General features: G+C 32.0%; 2 protein-coding genes across 5 annotated transcripts; one reads left to right on the top strand and one right to left on the bottom strand.

The window, feature by feature from the left end:
* Positions 1-311: 311 nt before the first annotated feature.
* Positions 312-17998, bottom strand: LOC144839688 (uncharacterized). 4 transcript variants are annotated; one of them, XM_078695145.1, is made up of 20 exons: positions 17438-17998; positions 13161-13265; positions 12690-12785; positions 12040-12183; positions 11765-11815; positions 8953-9123; positions 8692-8829; positions 7769-7891; positions 7169-7372; positions 6408-6530; positions 6097-6171; positions 5867-5977; positions 5574-5749; positions 5397-5459; positions 5201-5302; positions 4894-5067; positions 2391-2498; positions 2027-2068; positions 1814-1901; positions 312-1406 (listed from the first exon to the last, which is right to left on the bottom strand). In XM_078695145.1, exons 1-20 carry the CDS (start codon positions 17807-17809, stop codon positions 1167-1169), a joined length of 2706 nt encoding a protein of 901 aa, XP_078551271.1. In that variant the 5' UTR covers positions 17810-17998; the 3' UTR covers positions 312-1166. The 4 variants fall into 4 exon arrangements, with proteins under 4 accessions (XP_078551271.1, XP_078551272.1, XP_078551273.1 ...); XM_078695146.1 differs by lacking the exon at positions 11765-11815; XM_078695147.1 differs by lacking the exon at positions 4894-5067 and having other exon boundaries at positions 313-1406; positions 17438-17997.
* Positions 17999-18308: 310 nt separating this feature from the next.
* LOC144841159 (N-acetyltransferase 9-like protein) lies at positions 18309-20768 on the top strand. Its single transcript, XM_078697379.1, has 7 exons — positions 18309-18411; positions 18767-18876; positions 19038-19097; positions 19312-19392; positions 19493-19552; positions 19918-20012; positions 20123-20768. The coding sequence occupies exons 1-7, from the start codon at positions 18335-18337 to the stop codon at positions 20288-20290; spliced, it is 651 nt and encodes a 216-aa protein (XP_078553505.1). The 5' UTR covers positions 18309-18334; the 3' UTR covers positions 20291-20768.
* The last annotated feature ends 1833 nt before the right edge of the window (positions 20769-22601 follow it).

Here is a 22601-nt window from a genome sequence, read left to right as displayed (position 1 = left end):
TTATTACAGTATTTAAAACAGTTTATTATCTCTCTAATTACACTAGTGAAAATAATATTTAGTAAATCTAAATTTAACAAATAAATTTGAACAGTTTCAAATTATTACCGGCTTTTCAAATACACTGACCTTTATTTATGGACTATACCACTAACATTTGAATTCGGTGTTCTCTCTTCCTCTCCCTTTGAGAAAAATGAACGATTCGCTAATTTGCATATTTATACTTAAAAAAAGTATAGTATAAGAGCAAAACACATACAAAAACTTATTGAGAATTCAATGTTTTACTTTTAATTTATAATTTTATTCATTTTCAAGAATACAAGTATTGCATGTGCTTATCTAAAGTGTATGTTAGGTACATGTGCATTTTTGGATAGACAGCTGGATACAGTAGTACTTTAATACAAATGTCTAAAGTCATTATCCTTGCCAAATAAGTTGGATGTGAAATAGTCTTCTTCAGATTATAACAAATATATGTATCTCGAAAAACCTCCACACCAGTTTTAATAAACCCATGATATCAAAATAATATTAATGGTATATTTCATCATCTGACTTGAGTATAGATTATTTTAATTCATTCATATTTTTTCCTTATAAAGAAATTTGTTTTTTTGGTAAGAAGCTAGAAGACAAGAATCACTATATTAAAAATAGATTGATTTGATAAAACCTATAATAGAAACTTTAATTGATCTATTAATTAGAAATTAGATTATCCATTACGGTAATTAGATTATCTATTAATTAGAAATAATGTTAATTAGTTGTCATTCTATATTTATTATCTTTATGTTATAAAAAAAATAGTTCTTCAGTTTGTACCAATAGTATATCTTTGTACATATCATCAATATATTAACAATAACAATAAGAGAACAATTATTTACCCATCCTATAAAAACCATAAGCACCAAATTGCCAATAGAAATTGATTAAACTAATTACCAACAAAATCAAGGTGATATAGACGACAATAATTATATTGCTTCATTTATCATTATCAATGCACAACAAAACAATACATAACAATATATTAATATATTGCAATAAAATAAACATATATACACATAATTCTCCACAATTACCCTAATAAAATAGATTTTTATATATTTATTTATTATTATTTATATATTTGTTTGCTTTGTAAGCCTCATTTAGTTTTGCTCTAGTGGTTTTTCAGCAGGAATGTGATTTGATTGTTCTGTGACTAGGTTTTCCATGCTAGCAGATGGAAGCTGTGCCTCTACCACCCTGTATCCCTCCGGAGATGATGGCGGCCTAGGAGATTTGGATGACCTTCCACTGAGTGGTCGTGGGTGGTTCTGCTTGGCTGATGGTGAGCGACTGGCTTGTCGCGCCGATACTGGTCGGTTTGAGCGACTTGACTTGGCACTCTATAAACCAAATTAAAAAACTTATTTTATTGAAAGTTTAAATTACTGAGCCTGCACTATTCAAAGTTGCCAATAATGGCATCTGGATTTGACAATGTTTCTGCAAATTGGTCATACAACTAGGTAAAAGTTCGAGATACATGGTTACAAGGGAAACACAGTAAATAGTCAGTGGCGTAACGGCTATGAGCACTCACTGGCTAAATCGAGGGGCCCCGGAACTTATGGGGGGCCCAAGAGCAGTGCCCAGAGGAAAAAACTGGCATCAAAATATGTTGAAAAAGGCTAAAAACGCCAGAGGCCTCCACTTAAGCTAAACCAGGGGCATCAGGTCTCTATGTTACGCCACTGTAAATAGTATTCTGATGACATTTATGTGATGAATGATTATGACCACAAACTCTTACCTTAGGGGTAGCAAGGTTTGGCAGTCGGTCCGTGTCTTGTCGACCTTTGTAAATATGACCATCTTGTCCCTGAATTTCATGTTCAACTCTGTAGAAAAATAATTATTTTTGATGAAAAGATTCCAACTCCAAAATTAAATATATAAACAAATTATTAGCAATGGTTGTTAAAATTAATTTAATTATTTATATTGAGTTAAAAAAATTACTTACTTGACAGCAGGTACAAATTCTTGAATTCCTTGAACTCCTTGACTGAGAAATAAAAGACAACATTTACTTTGAGAAGTCAAGCATACGAAGCATATAATAATAAGTGTGTGTGATTGCATTTTGTTTGTGAACATTAGTTAATATATGGCTCCTCCCACTCAGGATTGACTCTTGGAGGTTGCCACCTTCTTTTGCTTTCAATTTTTTATTATACAGAAATATATCGAAATAGAAATTTTGATGAAATTAATGATTTGTACGTTACATTTTCTTTTTTTTAAAACCTTATTATTACGTTTCATTGTTGTTATTGATTATGTTTCTATCTTTTCTGCTTACTTTAAACTGCTTGCTTTAAACTTACTTGAGATGTGTTATTCGGTTTGTCCGTCTGTGAGGGTAAGTCAATGTATGGGTACCACCACAACTCCTAGATGCTGCAAAGTATGCAGGAACGTCTTGGTAATTTGCACTACAATTATAAAGAAAAGTTAAATTTAAGAACTTCAGTATAATATAAATAGCAGAATCAACAATTTCAATTGTACGCCAAGGAAAAAAGATGAAAAATACACTATAGTATAATTGATTTCACCATTTAAATGATGAGCAAAATAAAATTTTGTTGATAATGGATCAGTGATGTAACCACGAGAAATAAAGTGGTACGGTTTTCACAAGAAAAGGGAACAACCTCTGTTCAAGCCACTGTGTTGTCAAAGGCCCCTGTGAAAAAGTGGTCAGGTTGAAACGTTACCAACCGTACTGGTGGCGGATGTTTAGGTGTGAAAAGTGACTCATAAAAAAGTTATTAGATGTTTTTGCCCTACTCTGACGTAAATTGTACTTTATACTAAGTACATTTGAGAATACTTGAGAAAAAATTCGCAAGTAGTTCTCGGGTGGGACTCGAACCCACGACCTCTAGATCACTAGCCTGGCGTTCATACCTCTAGACCACCGAGCTTGCGCTGATGGCTAATGGTTAGATTCGAGCCCAAGTATTCTCAAATGTACTTAGTATAAAGTACAATTTACGTCAGAGTAGGGCAAAAACATCTAATTACTCAACTCCCTGACGCAAAAACTACAATTACAATCATAAAAAAGTTGCTGTTGTGCTTTTGGTACTTGTTCATAATAAATAAACAACTTTTAATTGTTTATCCTGGTGAGTGCAGGTTTTACTAATGCCAGAACCCAAGTATCACTCCCCTAACTTCATCACTACACATGCACAACACACACAAAGTAGAAACAGAATATTTATGGGATGACACTGAGTTGTAAAGGATGCACACAAAAAAAATGCCAATGAAAAAAAGTAGAAACCGGATGGTGAGAAATAAAATAGTGTATTTTGGTGATAGGGAGGGTATATTTCTATTGAGGGAGGTGTAGATTTGGTGAGGGAAAACCAAGCGCATCTTACCTCCATTTACTTCAGATAAAATTGGATGAAAATAAGACAAAAAAAAGAAATAAATAAATGAAATAATGTAGTAAAAATGTTTGATCATCAATAACTGATAGATGTTAATGTTGATATCACATACAACATTATGTAACAAATGATGTGCTACTATCATTAGAGAATGTGCTAATTATTTGGATTTGATTGAAAAATTGAGCATAGTTTTTAATAGTGCTATATACAGAAACATAGATTTTAAGGTCTTTTTCATATTTATGATAATTATTATGGTTAATATTCACAGCATAAAAAAACATTTTTTTTTTCAAATTTTTATATCCTATTATTATTTCTTAAAATGGTATTTATGTTATAATATTATGAACAACAGTGAGTAATAATGTGAAGCACTTACACGCATTGTGCAATAAGCGCGACATCAAGCTCTGTATATACTGTCATACTTTATGAGACAACAAAATGTGATATGCTCATATATGGACATAATGTCATATCACTACCAAATTTAAGCATATCACTACCATATTTGGACAAATGACACGTTTTTTGTCAAACTAGTTTGATAGTGTAGACAGAGCTTAAGAACAAATATTATTTTAAACTGGAATCCATTAACTAACAGCACGAAAATTAAATTGTTATTGACCAATTCAAAAGTTCACAAGGTTCCAAAACAATTATTTAGAAGTATAATGAAGTAAATAAAAACAATAACTTTATTCCATGATTGTGAGATGTGCATATTAAAAACTCAGAATGGCAAGCTTCACAGCATATGTGGAAGTAAAATCCAATTTCAGCTACTACCTGGTCTCCTTGGCTTTCACTTTTAAAAATTCTGCCATTTGTTTTGTGTGTTTTAGTTTCATTACTTCACCAGGAATGGTGTTTGTGGATTGTTCCATTGGGAACAAAGGGTGGTCTCCAGACGTTGACAGAGGGGGTAGATTTCTTTGATGAAAGTTGGATATAGATAAAGAAATTTATAATTTAATTTAATGATCGTTTAGTAAGTTATTACAAATTACTTAAAATGACAAAAAAAAGATACACTAGTGTCTTGCTGTTTGGTTTGTATGTTTAAGAGGATAGTGAATGTGAATATATATTTATGTGTTGTTAAAAAACGCAATTCTTTTACACATAACTATACCCTCTTTCAACTTGATGTAGACATGTATGTAATAATGTTTTGAATATGTATAGCATATTTATCTATGTTCATATACATTATAGAAAAATTTAATACAATATATTAAAAATAAAAAATAAAGTTGTATTATAGTTAAGATGCTTGCTTAAAAATTACAGGTTCCTGGTTCTAATCCTGCTTCATATAAACATCTAATACTAAAAAACCATGTTTTTGTGTATCTTCAACAATACCTGTAGATTGAGCATATTAACACTAACTCTGTCTTTCTAACCTAACCTGATAAAAGACTGTGGAGTGCCTAATCCACCAATTCTGCTAGTACTTGTATAGCCTCCTGCTTCCTGACTAAAATGAACTAAATACGCTAATAAGTCCTGCTTTCGTTGCTTAGCAACCTGTTGCGCAAACAGCGACCTCTGATAGTGCTGTACATTCTTGCCTGGCTTAGTACTACAATAAACAATTTTACATTTGTAAAGCAAAGTATACTAATATATACAGAAATAATTATTTTAAGTCAAATCTAATAATCAATCTCATTTAAAAAATATATATTAAGAAAGTTCAATAAATTACCACTTACTTTTTTTGAGCTGCTCTAATTTGCTCAAGTTCAAAGGTTGTATATGGACGGCCTGACCGGTTACCGGGAAGTGCTTTTGACTCGGGTAAAGATGCGATAGGTCTGAAAGGAAAGTATACAAGTTTGAATAGAGAGACAGCCAAGCCATGTGTCTTGCCATTTGTACCACAAAATGGAGAATTGTTGTTCATCTTACCCATGTGTTGCTATGTCAAGAGGTCGGTCACATGATATACAATTGAATTTCTGCATTAAAGGTCTACAAAAAAAAAACAAATGAAATAGATTATATACACAAAAATTACATTAAAATACACAAAATAATTAAGTTTGGTAAACTGTCAAAAAATCACATGGTCAATAATAGTCTTACTTTCTAAAACCAGCTGCTTCTTCTCCTATAAGGTCCGTCTCCTTCGGAACCATCTTAGCACTTGCTACTTTAATTCGTTTGTCCAAGTATGTTTTCAATGGGTCAAGCTCCATACGGTCAAGTTTGTTATCTATGTCTACTTTCATCTCACTGACTGCATCTTCCCAAGCATTTTGCTGAAGAAAAAAGGGAGAAGCATTTTAATAATAGTCTGTGAATGAAACAAATCTTGGAATTGAAGAAACTTGGAAGAGAAACTTGTTTGGGAAACCAAGACTTTTAACGTCACTTACATGTCCAGATATCTTGTGCATAACTTCTTGTAAGTTCTTTGACAGTTCATCAACAGTGCCCTCAAACTGCGCTCTGCTTATTTTGTTGTCTAAAGCCCTCTTGTCTGCTTTCTATTGTTAAATAAAAACAACATTCATAATCCCACACATGACATAGCTAATATCATTTCTGGATAATTAGTCTCATTTAGATTGATACTACATGAATAAGAAGAGATCCTTTCACTTACCACATCTATTTCCATAATAACATGTTCTTTGTCAGCCTTAAATTCTTGCAGACGATCAATGTATGTGTATAATGCCTGCGATAAAACAAAATAAACTTTTAATACTTTTATAAATAACTATTATTCTTTGAAATCAAATTGTTGAAGTGAGATAAAGAATGCCTTTTTTGCTAAGTAGAAAATTTGTGCTACCAACCTCACAAGGAAGATACTTCAAAACTACCAGTTTGTCGACTAATTTCTACTTTTATTACCTCAATGTTTAACAGTTATATAAATTTAAGAAAGAAAATCAGGTTTCAGAAACTTACATCAATATGCTTCTGTTTAGCAGTGTGTTCATCTACCAGATGTATCAGTGTACTGTTTAACTTCTCAACTTCTGCTTGCAGTTGTAATAAAACACCTTGCATGTTTGTAATAGATTCACTATCCTGTAAAAAATGGAATACAAATAGAAAAAAAAAGAAAAGAACACATCTCCAACAGCTAAGGTGCTGGGACTATAGTGACGACAAGTGGACTGAAAACCTTTCATTTTCACCTACAGACTAAAAAAAGTTTTTTACTAATTGATTAAAATAATATAATTTAATAGAATCTCTAACTACTTCTAAGTATTCTAAATTATCTTAAAGATGTATTGTCCCCCAAAATCATGAAAAATAAAGATTTTTAAAATCGGACTTTGAATAGGCTATTTTGCAGTTTTAATGAAGTTGTTCACTTTCATAAGAAAAAAAAACGGAGGAAAAAAATTATTTCACCTATAAAAAGACAAAATAAACAGTTAAATTACCCAAAAACTCATTGTCTTCCAGACAATTTGACCATTTGTTGCTTTAAATTACATTTTTCTCAGGTAAATACATTTTTTTCAGACCCAATTTTTTGTGAGAGTGAATGACTATTATGTGACATTAAAATAACATATTCAACAAAAAAATTTAAAAAAATATTTTTTTAGGGGGACAATATATCTTTAAGTATCTTCCACAAGCCTAAATGAAACTTATCCCTAACCACCCTAGCCCTTATTATTCAACTATGCTATCCTTCCTTCCTGGCCTACCATAAGCTCTCCTACTGGTGTGACTACAGGGCTAATTTCTGATGCTATTCCTTCTAATGAGTTAAGTTGCTTTCTAATACTGGCTATACTCTTGCTGATAGGCCTCAGCTGACTGGTGAACTCTGACGAGATCATCTGGATCTTGTTGTCAAGGAGTTGAAGGATGTCGTCTTTCATAAATCCAAGCTGTTGTAGATGCTGGAACTACCCATCAGAACATAAAATGTCATCAATAAATATCATCAAAAGGCATACTATAAGTACTAGTTTTTTAATGCAATAGAAGACACAAAAAGCATTTTGTTTTCATATTATGAATGCTGTAGATTAAACCTATAGTTTTCTGATATTATGCTGTACTGTAATGAATTAGGAATTTAAGGTAAACATTTCAGCCTACTTAGCATTAAAATTAATTAGTTTTTACAAAGAATAGTTGATTATTGCTCATGAATTAAAACTAAAAAAGACATAGATTACTAGGGCCTTTTATACTAATTCTTCTAATCATTCTTTGTCCCAATGAATCTTATATCTTAATCACATATTGTAATTTATAAATTTGCTAGCCTAAGGTAGTTTGTGGTTTTATCTAATTACCCTAGCATCCATTTCAGCCGATAGTTGCTCCTTCGTTTCGTTAACTAATGCTAGCATTTCCTCTATAGCCTGACTAGAATCACTAGAATCTTTCATTCTGGAGTGAAGATCTTGTAGAGAAGCCTGCAGTTATGTGTCACAAGGTATAATTAGAGGTAGTAACAATAATAAGAAAATGCAGTTTCCCTCAAAATAAAGACCACTTTTCAGACTAGACAAACAAACAACCCTGACTATAGTTTTTAAAACCCTACTCCCAAAAGTGTTTTATTTTGGAGGGAAACTTTGCAAGATTGAATAATATGATGAAATACTTCTATTGGTATTCACAGCACAATCAATTTTCCTGCAGTTACATAATAGTGTATTACAGTATTTACTGCAGTAACTGTTGACAGTTACTAATAGCGTATCAGACGAAACTGATACGTTTAATCCAAACATCTGGTTAATGATCAATTACTGCTGTTATTGAATCTATTCGTGTATTGGAGAAGAAATGAAGGACTAATTTGAAGATGTAATTCATCTCTTTTATGTTTACAAAAGAATATAATGTAAAGAAACCCATATCATCTAAATTTCAGGAACACATTGTCTGCTGGAATATAAAATTTCAAGTTTTAGAGCGTTTTTTCTGGAACCCAAATAAGCGTATGGTAACAAGTCTGCAAGAATGAAAGTCATCCCAACCACGATTCACCTTGCACTCTTAAGCTCTGTCAACACTATCAAACTAGTTTGAAAAAAAGTGTGATGTGCTCAAATATGGTAATGATATGCCCAAATATGGTAGAGATATGAAATCATCATGTCCATATATGGGCACATCACATTTTTTGTCACATAAAGTTTGATAGACTGAGCTTTATGCTATGATGAAGTGTCATATTTAGAAGTTTAATTATGGCAACCACTTTTACCTTTACTTGGTTCTTTGAAATTGCTTCCAATCGTTCTTTGAGAGAAGCAAGCTGATTGGCTAAATCTTCAGGGACGTCTTGTCTATTTGATAACATTTCTTCAATTACTGAAAGATCAGCTTTATTCGGCATGGTTTCCTGAGTAAAAATGAAACAAAAAATACTAGTTAATTATTAAGATTACTTTAGTAAAAAAATTACACTTAATTGTTATCATGTTTTTAATTATGTATGATAAAGTGATTATTTCAAGTTATTTACCTCTAAATTTTTCACCCTGTTGTCCAATTGGTCATGATCGCCACGCAGCTCGCCAATATTTTTTAGAATTTCTTGAATTTCACGAGAAGGATGTGCAGAATGGGCTGAGCTTGCTGTTCCAGGCCTTGATGTTGGGATTGGAGAGGGAGAGATGCTTTGAGGTTCTGGGGTCTGGAAGATAAATCAGTTTATGACTATGAAATCATGTAGTATTGTGTTTAAACATTTCTTCTTTTTAAAAATCATTGAATCATCATCATGGGTGTAGGCCTAAGTAAGTTAGAATTGCAGTTTGTATATATATATATATATATAAACAAATCAGGCACAGAACATTAATTCTAAACCGCCCGGTGATATACTGAAATTTAATTAATTAATTTGAAACGATAAAGATGAGGAAATCTGTGAGAATGAGAAAAAGTCGCCCCAACCGAGACTCGAACTCGGACCGCCTGCTTGATATGCAGATGTCCTAACCATTAGACCACTGGGGCTTTCATGGTATTGTTCGAACTCGATTGGATAACGACTCTTTAACATTCTCGGCGTGGTACGGCGGAACAGCACTAGTCCTCAGTTGTACGCACGCGCACCAGAGATCAAATTGATACACCCTCATCTTACAGTATTTTTATTCACGAGGCGGGATCTCCGAAGAGATACTTTTATATATATAAACAAATCAGGCACAGAACATTAATTCTAAACCGCCCGGTGATATACTGAAATTTAATTAATTAATTTGAAACGATAAAGATGAGGAAATCTGTGAGAATGAGAAAAAGTCGCCCCAACCGAGACTCGAACTCGGACCGCCTGCTTGATATGCAGATGTCCTAACCATTAGACCACTGGGGCTTTCATGGTATTGTTCGAACTCGATTGGATAACGACTCTTTAACATTCTCCGCGTGGTACGGCGGAACAGCACTAGTCCTCAGTTGTACGCACGCGCGTGCAACTGGTGCGCGTGCGTACAACTGAGGACTAGTGCTGTTCCGCCGTACCACGCCGAGAATGTTAAAGAGTCGTTATCCAATCGAGTTCGAACAATACCATGAAAGCCCCAGTGGTCTAATGGTTAGGACATCTGCATATCAAGCAGGCGGTCCGAGTTCGAGTCTCGGTTGGGGCGACTTTTTCTCATTCTCACAGATTTCCTCATCTTTATCGTTTCAAATTAATTAATTAAATTTCAGTATATCACCGGGCGGTTTAGAATTAATGTTCTGTGCCTGATTTGTTTATATATATAAAAGTATCTCTTCGGAGATCCCGCCTCGTGAATAAAAATACTGTAAGATGAGGGCGTATCAATTTGATCTCTGGTGCGCGTGCGTACAACTGAGGACTAGTGCTGTTCCGCCGTACCACGCCGAGAATGTTAAAGAGTCGTTATCCAATCGAGTTCGAACAATACCATGAAAGCCCCAGTGGTCTAATGGTTAGGACATCTGCATATCAAGCAGGCGGTCCGAGTTCGAGTCTCGGTTGGGGCGACTTTTTCTCATTCTCACAGATTTCCTCATCTTTATCGTTTATATATATATATATATATATATTATATAGGTAGATAGTATTATGTATAAAACAGGAAGGGAAAGGTATAGTAAATATGCATTTATTACACAAAATAAATATATTCTTTTAAATTAAAATGTTTATAAGTTTTATCATTATAAGTTTATCAAAGAATAGTTACTTTTCGGGTATGAAGCAGGGTGGGGGTAATGTATTGTTTGTTTTTTTGTAAATTATTATTTATCATGTTCATATTATATCATATAAATTGAGTGCCAGTGATGTAAATGGTTTATGTCAATACATATTATTAGTATAAGTTAAGCGTGCAACAGCTAAGCAGATGGTATTTGATTTATTATTACTGCTGTAAGCAAAGCATGATAAGAAAATGATGTTCAATAAAAAAGAATGAAAATAAACAAATAGATAAAATAGTGTTAAAATATAGCTGACAATATGAAAATTGCCGATTGTCTCATTAAGGTAGTGAAGGGAAACATTTCCATGGTTACTAATAATACTGCTGTGCTAAATGTAACTAAAATGAAGTAGAAGAAGCAAATTAAGGTGAAGACCTTGACGGTAATAAGCATTTATTACCAGAGACTTTTAAATGTGAAATTTATAGAGTCAAATTAAAGCTAAATGTACACAGATTAGGGTTAAGGGTCCTTTATTTCTCAATAGCATCTGCTCTGCTAGTTGCGTCATTACCAGCTCATATCCTTTTTGGATAGTGGTCCAAACTATTATCAAAAACTATTACAAAACTCCAGTACTGCACACCTTGTAGCAATTGTATATACTGTATGAGCCATGTCATATGAAAACTGCCAACATTTTTCACATAATATTATTAATATTACAACATAAAAAACAACACACAATACCAGAGTTAGAAAGTGAGGAACAGGAAGAGGGGTGGGATACTGTAGGAAGACATTTATTTCTGTGTGTTAAAACTGCCATACTTGAACACAACATATACACTGTACATACAAAAGCTATGCTAATTTTTCTGGCTGTTTTATTTTATAATTTTGATTTAGCTGTTCGCTTATTTTATTTTAGCTAATACCCACAGCATTTTCATTTTTTCAGTAATTTGCCTTTGCATTTATACATACTGTAAAGTACATAAACTATTTCATGAATCTAAATAATATATATACAGTAATAAAAGGTTAGTACTATACATACTGCTATACATATTACAATTAATGACATGCATATATAATACCAATGAAGCCATACATTGTGAGCATTTTTTTAAAAAACATTTTACCTTTGTCTGAACATGGACATCATTTGTAGACATAGTTTGAAATGTAGTTGACTAGAAATCAAATTTGTTTATCAAAAGAAATGAATAAAATATCTAGCTTTCAGACTATTTAATTATGATAACTAAAACTTTAATTTACGTCTATACAAATTTCTTTGCTTGGTTTTCTAGATGTTTCCAGAGATTCCTTTCTATGATACAAAAAATCGATTTTATGTATTGTATATGCAAAGAATGTAGCCACACAGTGCTCTATGGTAGGAGTTTGAACATACCTCACGAACCGGAACTGTCTGCGACATGTTGTCATAGACCGAGACAGGCTCAGTGTGAATGCCCTTCAGAGCATCCTCCATTGCTGGCCATGTTACGATGGTTGATGGGTCCGGCCATACATTCAACTTGTTATTAAAGTCATTCTGTAAATTAAGATTTTTAGAGAAGAATCTTATTATTAATCATAATATTAATGGAGTTGGGTAGCCGAGTGATTAGGATACTTGATTGTCATACAGAGAGACTCCCAGTTCACTCAGATGTAAATGAGTACTTGGTACTACTGTAGGGAGGATAAGGCAACGTGGAAAGGAACTGGCCACTCTACCACATAATGCCGAGGCTTAGTAAAATGAGCTCCTAACAGCACATTATGCTACATTCAGACATGAATAGGAGACTGACATTTAATATTAATACTTAATTTAGAAATATGGAGATTATATACTGACATTCATTGCCAGTGCTATCTTGCCTGGTGTGTATTTTATGGAAATTTCTACAGGAATACTACAGTATCTAATCTACTGTGCATTAAATATTTCAACGACCTACACATTTATTTAGAAGAAAAGCTTACAGTACGTATGTCTTAGTTGACCTTAATCTCTGCATTCACCTTGTCATTTGAAGTAATTTTTAAACTTACCAAAAGTGATTGTAATTCTTGTATCTTGTCATTTGACGACGAAGATTCCTCTAATTTTCGTATTCTTTCATCAGCGCTATTACATTTATCTTCAACCTTCAAAATTACAAATTTAAAATGTCACTGTGGTTAATTTCATTGAGAAAAAGGTTCCATTTTAAGTACTTTGAACTCAAATATACTGAATAGGCGAATTTGATTTAATCAAATACAAATAATCAACCTTCATAATTATTATTATCAATCACATTATTTTTAGATTAAACAGATTATTATAATTAATTGGCTTAATTACTTAGGAAACGCACAATTAATTTAGTTTCTCATTTGATTCCAGTCTGCACCGTGATACAGTGGGTCGCAGTCTCAAATCAATCAGTGTTGTGATAGCTACTGCAACAACCCACAGCTACTGCAACAACCCACATTTTAATCAAACGACTTAAGGTTAATAAAAATAAACTAAAGTACCTCTTTGATCAAGGATTTATAGTTATCTAACTCTGATTTCCAATCTGAATTTTGACTTTTAAGGTCATTAAACTCTGACATCATATGTTCCATCATGCTCATAAGCTGTAGAATAGAAAAGAATGATGTTAAGTACAGTAATACAGGTAGTGACGACTTAATTTCTATTTCAGAAAAAAAGATATATACTGTACTGTATAATACAATAAACTGATGAAAGCTCTGCTAATTGTTCTGGCTGTTTTAGTTAATCGTTTTGATTTAGCTTTTTGCTTATTTTTTTTGCCACTGATACCAAAAGCATTTTTTTTCTCAATTTTTTCAGTAATTTGCCTTTGGATTTATAATACAATAAACATGTAGATTCGTAAAAATCATGTACAGTAGGCCATAAATACTCATAAATCTATTATTCTAAAAAGAAATCCATTGGAAAAAAGTATGGGTTCCCTGTGTGAAAAGTAATTAATTCATAGGCCTATGTGTGATGAGGCATAAACCAACAGAATTACTGTATAGTAAACAATTTCCTGCAACCATAGCAATCGTAGCAAGCAATGGCCAATGGATTGCAATTTACAATAAACTAGTGTGAAATGCATGTTTGCTATTATTTATTTCCATATTTTTTGCTTTATTGATCATACCACAAGAATAAACAAAATGCTTTTGAAAGAAAAAATCATTAAATTTGATCAAACTGTACTGTACACAAGTTTAAGCTCATTTTACTCATCAATGAATAACAGTGTTTAATAATTGCATTTCAATAATAAAAAAAAAACCAAACATGAAAATAGAAAGCAAGAGACATACATTTTACATCCTAAATTTGTATAGTAATTTGACAGATCCCATTCTTCAGCTTCAAATTGAAAGATCAGTGTCCGCATGAGACAATTAGCATTAAAGCTCTCTTATTTGTAAAGCAAATAAGTCTTGAGTACCATTTTAAAAGCAAGACACAAAATCAATAGGAATCCCCTTGAAGACTTTGCTTTACTAATGTACATACAATCAATATAATTACGTTAAAAAACATTTCAAAATACTTATACTAAACAGGATGTTTACTGGTTTGTGTGTGGGATACAGTCATCTTAGGTTGTTATGGCATTATACCCACAACACTATCAAACTATAGTTTGACAAAAAAAGTGTGATGTGCCCAATACAAATATGGTAGTGATACTGTATGACATCATCATATTGAATATATTGAATTCTTGTATTATATTTTAATATTTGAGCTTTGAATGTTATGAAAACTGGAAATTTTATCACAATTTTTATATTTATAGTAGTTTTTTATAATTATTTTTTTATGATAATGTATTTTTGTCCTGTTTGTTTTGTATTGTCGAGGGCCCCACTGATCAGCTTTGCTGGATTGGCTACCCTCATGAAACATGGTTCAATAAAAAAAAATAAAAATGTCTATTCCATACAGTATATGGGCACATCCACTTTAATTTCTACATACAGTATTGATCAACCAAATTATGGAACAAACTTTCAAATGAAACAACAACAAACTATAAATTTAGGGTATTTATAAACCCCGCAAACCTCCAAAAAAACATAGCAAACCCCACCGAACCAACATAAAAGTGAATGAATTAACTACTTATTTTTGGGGTAAAACATCATTTTTTGGTCAAAAATGATTGCTAATTTTTAACCAAAAAATGATGTTTTATCCCCAAAATAAGTAGTTAACAGTAAACATTTAATATTTTATATACCCAGTGGGTTGTATACTACATGATTCAATCACTTTTATGTTGGTTCGGTGGGGTTTGCTATGTTTTTTTGGAGGTTTGCGGGGTTTAGCAATACCATTCAATCCAAAATATTACTGATTAAGTATTATTAGTATCTTTTACCTTGAATTCCTTCCTTTTTTATATACTGTATGTTTTGTAGATAGTTACCTTATTGTAAATGTGTGTGTAATGTAAATTACTGTGTTATTTGTCTTTGAATTATTTATATTATATTGTTAATGTTCTCTACTGAACCACTTTGGAAAATCAATGATTTAGCACTGAAAGTGTCATTCAGAATAAATGAATAAAATAAAAATCACATATTTTGTCACATGAAATTTGATAGTGTAGACAGAGCTTAGCATATAATATTCTACATTCAAATTGTTAATAAAAAAATTATATAACTTTCTTAAATGACTGTTTCTTTTATTGACAATCAACGATACAGAACAAAAAATAGGGCAGATCCTCCAGAATTTAGAAAACACAGTAAGTGAGGGTATTTTATTTTAATATACAAAACTGCGGCAATTAAGGTCCACCTTAATTCAGAATTTAAAGCCCAACTCACCAAACATTTGATCTCAAATAATTTATATTGTTTATTCAATGCAGCTTATTCCTAATTGGTGTATTTCATTATAACTTTGTTTTGTTTTTAATTAATTTGTACTACTTAGTTTTGTTTTTGTTTTTGTATTGTATAATAATGAGTAAGAGCAGTTTTCTGTTTGGTGGGCTCATGCTAATACTTGCTCCTGGAAAGATGAAACGTACTTTTAGGAACTTTTGCCGAATAAATATTATTATTATTATAACCTCCTACTCGAAGTGTTAAGGAATATATCTCCTGTATGGTTAAAGAGCTGCTATGGTAATTTTAATCTTTTGCACACCTCATTATGAAACTAGAAATATTTGTTTAGTATACTTATAAAAATATTGTAAGCAAAACAAAAACTGTAACTAAAATATAAAAGCACAAAGTTGACTTAATCTTTCAATTTCATCAATTTTACCTATCAAACAATGATTTCACTGTATAAGAAAAATAAACAAAGTACGTAACCATGGTTATTGAACCATAATAATACTTACACAAAATGTATAAAAATTCCCCCAGTGCTTTCAACAAAAGAAAAGATTATTTCCACAATAAATAAAAATTAATATCATTTGGCCTTTTTTCAATATTGATGCACTCTCATTTATTCATGCTATTTCTAAATTGTAACCTAATGATAATTCTATTATCATTATTATCAAAATTATGTTCTGTTTTGTATTCATTTGCAAGGCTGTAGCGAGAGGTTAAAACAGACAAGGCAAAGATGCTTCAAATATAATTATTAATGTAACATACGACGGGCTGTGTTGGGCATTGTGGGTGGTTTGTGAAAACTGACAATTCATGCTGGCTATGGCCCTGATTTGACCATTAAAAAGTATATGTTATTGAACTGTTGTTTAATATTCGACCAGTATCAACATAATATATATATATTAGCTCTGCTAACTTTTCTGGCTGTTTTATTTACGTTTTGATTTAGCTTTTCGCTCTTTTTTGTATCTCCACTCCATTGAGATCCAGCCACTTTTTTTCAGTATTTTGCCTTTGGATTTATATACAGTATATATTATATATATAATGGTTAGGACATCTGCATATCAAGCAGAAGGTTCTGGGTTCGAATCTCGGTTGGGGTGACTTTTTCTCATTCTCACAGATTTCCTCATCTTTATCGTTTCAAATTAATTAATTAAATTTCAGTATATCACCGGGCGGTTTAGAATTAATGTTCTTTGCCTGCTGTGTTTATATATATATATATACTGTATGACGTTATCCAAATTCCTTCACTTGCACTGATGAAGGGCTAGTGTTGCCCGAAAGCTCTGCTAACTTTTCTGGCTGTTTTACTTTATCGTTTTGATTTAGTTCGCTTCTTTTTTTTTGTATCTCCATTGAGATCCAGCCACTGATACCCACAGCATTGTCATTTTTTCAGTAATTTGCCTTTGGATTTATATATATATACTGTATATATATAAAATATATAAAAATGCTGGGCAGAAGGGTATCTGAAGAATATGCGTTGTTGGTTGTAACTCAGGGTAGAGAACATTTTCAGCCCAATACTGAATTTTGTATTCATTTCCTTAATCATAAGATCCAGATTTTATTATTGATTCTTACAGAAATTCATACAAAAACAATCATACAAAATAATGGCAGGTATACAACAAAATAACATTAACTACAATATATCAAGGAGATTTACATCTCCCTGAATTACTGACTGAAGGATAACCTTTTCAAAGAGTTCATAAAAAAAATTATCAAGTTATCAATTTTATTTTTAAAAAGCTATAATAATATACAAAATATATTTGTACCTACTAGTAGAATAGTAGACGTAGGCATATTGAAATATGAATTATTCATTACACGGAGATCCCATTACACATATAATATTATTATAATTTAAAAATTAGGTCAATTACCTTTGATATTCCCTCTTCATTGGCAATTACTTTTTTCTGGAGTTGCATCAGTTGCCACATTTCAGACACCGGTTTCACACTTTCAGACGAACTTCGTGTCCTTTCCAGCAAATTTTCATTTGATGGTAATGCATTTAGAGACTCAATTTGTTTTTCTAATTTCGACAACTTGTTCTCAATTTCTTTACTTTTACTGCCAGATAAATCAACGCCATCTAAATCGGACTGAGAAAGTTCTGTTTTTAAGTCACCGAGATGTAAGTTCTCAACTATGACAATCATTAGACGACGAAGTGCATGGTAGTTTACAACTTCTGGCGTTCCCAAAGACAGATCAACAAGCTCCACCAGGCTAACTGTATTGGAAGTCATTTTAAAATGAGTTTCTCTTCTTTCAAAATTAGAAAATCTACATGCCTTCAGTCAATGATGGCAAAAATAGCAGTTATTTCAGACTACCACTGGCAGGACAACCCAGCCACATTCATAACAACACAACACAGGAAATGGTAGGCTAAGCACCAACAAGTAATAATCAGTACACATGTGCTAAGTTTATTGGTATTCCTCCGCCAAAGTTAACTCTGTTACTAAACTAGTAAAAAATAATTAAATCAATCGGTAAACATTTTAATTAAATGTAAGATAATATAAAACAAATACAGCAACACAAAAGTATTCAAAGTATGCTTCAGGTTATAATATTTATGCATGTCATTTCGTGATCTACTTTAGAAAGCTACCATAGTAACTAAGTATGTAATTTGGCTTAGCAACGGAGCGCGTTGAAAATGTCAAGGGTTATTATTATCGGGCGATACCATTATCACGTTTTTCCGCGCGATAATGAGAAAAATAGCGCCATCAACGTTGCACAAAAGTAAAATACACGTTGAAATGAGAATCAATGAAAACTGTAGAATTATTGGCAAACGTGTTGTTCTTGTACCGTACAAGGAATCTCATGTAGATAAGTATGTATTTAAAATTAAAGAAAACATAATTATACCAAATACGAAAGGTAGATTAGGCCACTAGAAGTTTAGTAGATAGAGCCTAGATAGAGGGCCGGCTAGCTAGCTATAGAGAGGGCCTCTCTGCTGATGAGAGCTAGCTAGGCCTATAAACTCTATAGCCTACCACCTAGATAGGAGGACGGTGTTGTAGGACTATGCCTAGGTAGGTCTCGCGGCAGAGGCATGATGGAATATCCTTCCTTACCTGCCTCCTTGGGCTGGGCTGACAGACAGTATTTCAGTATTTCAAAATTTTCTGTAAGTTTTGTACAATAATTAATAATATTAATTAAAACATGTTTGTTTCAAAAAGGTATCATAAATGGATGGCATCTCAAGAATTACAGGAGCTCACAGCTTCAGAACCGTTGACGCTGGAAGAGGAATATGCTATGCAAAAGAGTTGGCATGTAGATGAAAACAGTAAGATAACCTCATTTCATTGTAGCATTCTACCCCTCCCACTCTCAGTCCCAAATTATATGTGCTCTTTGGGTACATTCTCTCAGTGGTAACTGTTCTCAGCTATAGATATAATGTGTATTCTTTATGTAAAATAATGATTTTTTAAAATTATTTTTCAGAATGTACATTTATAGTTTTGGATAAAGAAAAATGGAAACAAACAGAAACAAAAGAAGATGGTAACATTAAATTAAATAAATCTTTTGCTATGCTACTTTATGTAACCAAAGAGTCAATCTTTTAAAAGTTCTAAGCAAGTACCCATTTATATAGCTGGGTGTTATTCACTATTAATGGAAATATGAACTTCAATTACTATGCCAATCATTTTAATAATAAATTTCAATAATAAAATCCAATTTATTTTATATCATTTCAATCTTTATCTTTCAGATTGTATGTGTGGGGATGTGAACCTGTTTTTGAATGATCCAGACAATAGACAAACTGCAGAGGTTGAAATTATGATTGCTGGTAAGTGGCATTGAAGCTTGGTACCAACCATGTTTCCTTTTCAATCACAAAGCTTTGTTCGATCCTTTTCTGCACTTACTAATTTGTTTATTCCCAACAGAGGAAACATGCAGAGGGAAAGGTTTTGGGAAAGAAGCCTTATGGATTATGATGCAATATGGTAAGTTGGTTGGCAGTATTATTGACTCTTCGGTCGTGTTTCCGCAGCCAAAACAAAATTAATAAAGTGCGCATGATCAGTCATTACCAAACAACCAGAGGCCCCAGCGCAACAATTTGTCCTTCAGGTCAAAGGTTAACAATTATCGCATTTATCGGATAATTATCTGATTTGAATGAGATAATTATCGGTTAATTTTACTCGAGTGGAATCGGTTAAACCCCATTTCCACAGGCAGTTTATCAGTTAAATTGCATCGGTTAATTTTTGGCTGCGGAAATACGGCCTTAAGTAAGGGGAGGAATGACGTCATTACAAGAAGATAACTTAAAATGGTTTTTGGTTGTTATTGTATTTACTACTAGGAATGGAGAAAATAGGCTTGAAAAAGTACACAGCAAAAATTGGTATGAAAAACACAAAGAGCCTGTCAATGTTTAAAAAGTTTGGATTTGAAGAGGTAGGAACAAATGTTAAATTTGTTGCCATCTTTAACTTAAGGAAATAACATTGTTTTTAATGCAAATCGTTAATAATTTTGAAAACTAAAAATAAAATATTTTTTTAAAGGTTTCGTTTAGTGAAGTTTTCGAGGAGATTACGCTCGAATTTGGAGTTACAGAAAGTGAGAAACTTGAACTCACAAAAATACCTTTGCAGAAAATACCCAAAGAAAAATGTAATAAAAACAAAGAAGGCATTGGATATCAGGAAGAGTTTGAAAGCCTAGGCTCATGATGAAACAAGGTTTTGAACAGTTATTTAAAAGAGAAAACAGCCGCATATCTGGACACCAGATAGTAATGATTTTGCAGTAGTTGGATGGATATAAAGTCTTAGTAGTTAGATCCAGTTCTGGCACTGAAACAAGTATCTTAAAGATCTATGATTAATTAAGTACGAGTATGTAATATTTGTCCGTCATCTTTTTATTTTTATTCATATGCATCCAACAGCAAGTAACTCGCCAATTACAGGATGGATAAACTATGTAATAATTTATCGTCCTTATAAACCAAGTCTCATTTGAGGCTTAGGGAGTGAAGTTGAAAGAGTCGTGAGTTACAACTCTGGCACTAGGTCAGGATTGAACCTTGGGATTGGAAGGCAAGCAAACAAGTGTCATGTTCTAAACGGAATCTTGTGGCTATATAAATCATTTAAATAATAATGGATAGAGATTATATAATATACAAAATACAAACAATATTTTTTTAATGAAAATGTTTTTATTGAGTATGGAATAGCTGCTGTAACATGCATACACCTTAAGATTACAACGCCTAGATATTAAAACATGCAACTGATAGATAAAATGGTCCAAATATGGGATGGTTTGATCATGGAGCTATAAAATTAGTAGCTCCATGGTTTGGTAATCATAAGATACAACATAAGTGCATGGGTGGTGCCTTGTATTTCAAATGGGATCATTCAATAGTTTGGCTATTGCACTTTAGCATACAACGCCTAGAATTTAAAACATGCAACTTATAAATAGATAAAATGGTCCAAATATGGGATGGTTTAATCATGGAGCTATAAATTAGTAGCTCCATGGTTTGGTAGTTATGAGATACAACATAAACAAAGTGCATGGGTAGAGTCTTGTTTTTCAAATGAGATCATTCAATAGTTTGGCTATTGCACTTTAGCATAGACAACATCTTGCCTATAGTGCACTAGTCAAATTGTTCAGTACAACATTCCAATAAAACCCAATCTACAATAATATAACTCTCTTGAAAACCAGTCAGGTATGAAACCAAGAAGTTAAAAATAAACAAATTGTCTAAAGCATTCCTTCCTGATAATCTCAACCAAACCCCTTCACTAAATTCAGCTATCTCATTGCTACACACTAACTGTAAATTGCTCTACAGGGATTTAAGTATTTTAAACTAAACACACACACAACAAATTGATATAACTAAATCACCATTAGAAAAGGAAATGACTGCACTATTTGGGAGTGGCATTTTAGGGCAGTTACTGTAGGCCTACACTTAAAAGTTAGTCCTAATTGTTCAATGGTAAAATTAAGTATATAGTTCAACATTATATTATGCATATACAGTATAACAATCTACCATATTTTTTTATTCTCTAGAATTACACTTTTTTTTTTTTTACTACTAAAAACAATTCTGCTAAACTTTACAATTATGCTTAACAACTGATCGATTGATGAAAAACTATACGTAGCAAAAATATAATTGTCTTTATCTTGAAAAACATGTACCCTGATCATAAAGCATTATAATACAGTACAATTTTCATTAAGTTTATGTTATACAATTATAATTACTAATCTTAAGTCCAGCCTAACTTCCCAACACATTCCAGTTAAAAGTAAGCAAGCTGTATATAAAGTATCAATGGATACATATTTAGTATATTTTTTAAATATGTTTTTGATATTAAAATTGACTGAAGATTTATTTACAGCATTATTCTACAAAAGCACAACTTAAAACAGTTAATGTTTGAAAACATCACAAGTTCAATCAGGTCTGGGTTAAGTAATGAATAACTAATAACTTAAGTAAAAAGGCCTAATTTATCATACCAATCCATGCTTTTGTTAAGCTCTGTCTATATTATCAAACTTTATGTGACAAAAAATATGATGTGCCCATATATTGACACAATGATGTTATAGCACTACCTTATTTGGGCACATCACACTTTTTTTTAGTAATTCATAAAATTACTAATTGGAAAAGAATAAAAAAAATATGGAAAAAAAATGTTTTATTACATATTATTTTCAGAATTTAGGCTGTTTTTAAAAATTGCTCTATACCATGCAAAGACATAATATTATACGCATGTCTCTCCAAAGCTTAAAGATATATTTCACCCTAACAAATACATTTTTTTTTAATATTCCATTTTAATGTCACATAATAGTTATTAACTTTGACCAAAAATTGGATTTTTTACCTGAAATACCTGTAAATTAAATTTTTAAAATAGTCAAATTGACTGGAAGTCCATGGGTTTTTGGTTGAATTTATCAGTTTATTTTTATAAGTTACATACTTTT

The sequence above is a fragment of the Antedon bifida genome, chromosome 4 (genome assembly GCF_963402885.1).
Source record: "Antedon bifida chromosome 4, ecAntBifi1.1, whole genome shotgun sequence".
Classification (NCBI taxonomy): Eukaryota; Metazoa; Echinodermata; class Crinoidea; order Comatulida; family Antedonidae; genus Antedon; species Antedon bifida.
This window is presented reverse-complemented; position numbering and strand designations above follow the sequence as displayed.

Excerpts from the sequence above, each read along its gene's own strand:
- LOC144841159 (XM_078697379.1), top strand. The coding sequence starts at position 18,335 with ATGAGAATCAATGAAAACTGTAGAATTATTGGCAAACGTGTTGTTCTT. Across the intron at positions 18,877-19,037 it reads TTGGCATGTAGATGAAAACA|AATGTACATTTATAGTTTTG; the intron begins GTAAGATAACCT and ends ATTATTTTTCAG. Across the intron at positions 19,553-19,917 it reads ATGGATTATGATGCAATATG|GAATGGAGAAAATAGGCTTG; the intron begins GTAAGTTGGTTG and ends ATTTACTACTAG.
- LOC144839688 (XM_078695145.1), bottom strand. The coding sequence starts at position 17,809 with ATGACTTCCAATACAGTTAGCCTGGTGGAGCTTGTTGATCTGTCTTTG. Across the intron at positions 7,373-7,768 it reads CGGCTGAAATGGATGCTAGG|TTCCAGCATCTACAACAGCT; the intron begins GTAATTAGATAA and ends TCTGATGGGTAG. Across the intron at positions 5,978-6,096 it reads TTATTATGGAAATAGATGTG|AAAGCAGACAAGAGGGCTTT; the intron begins GTAAGTGAAAGG and ends ATTTAACAATAG.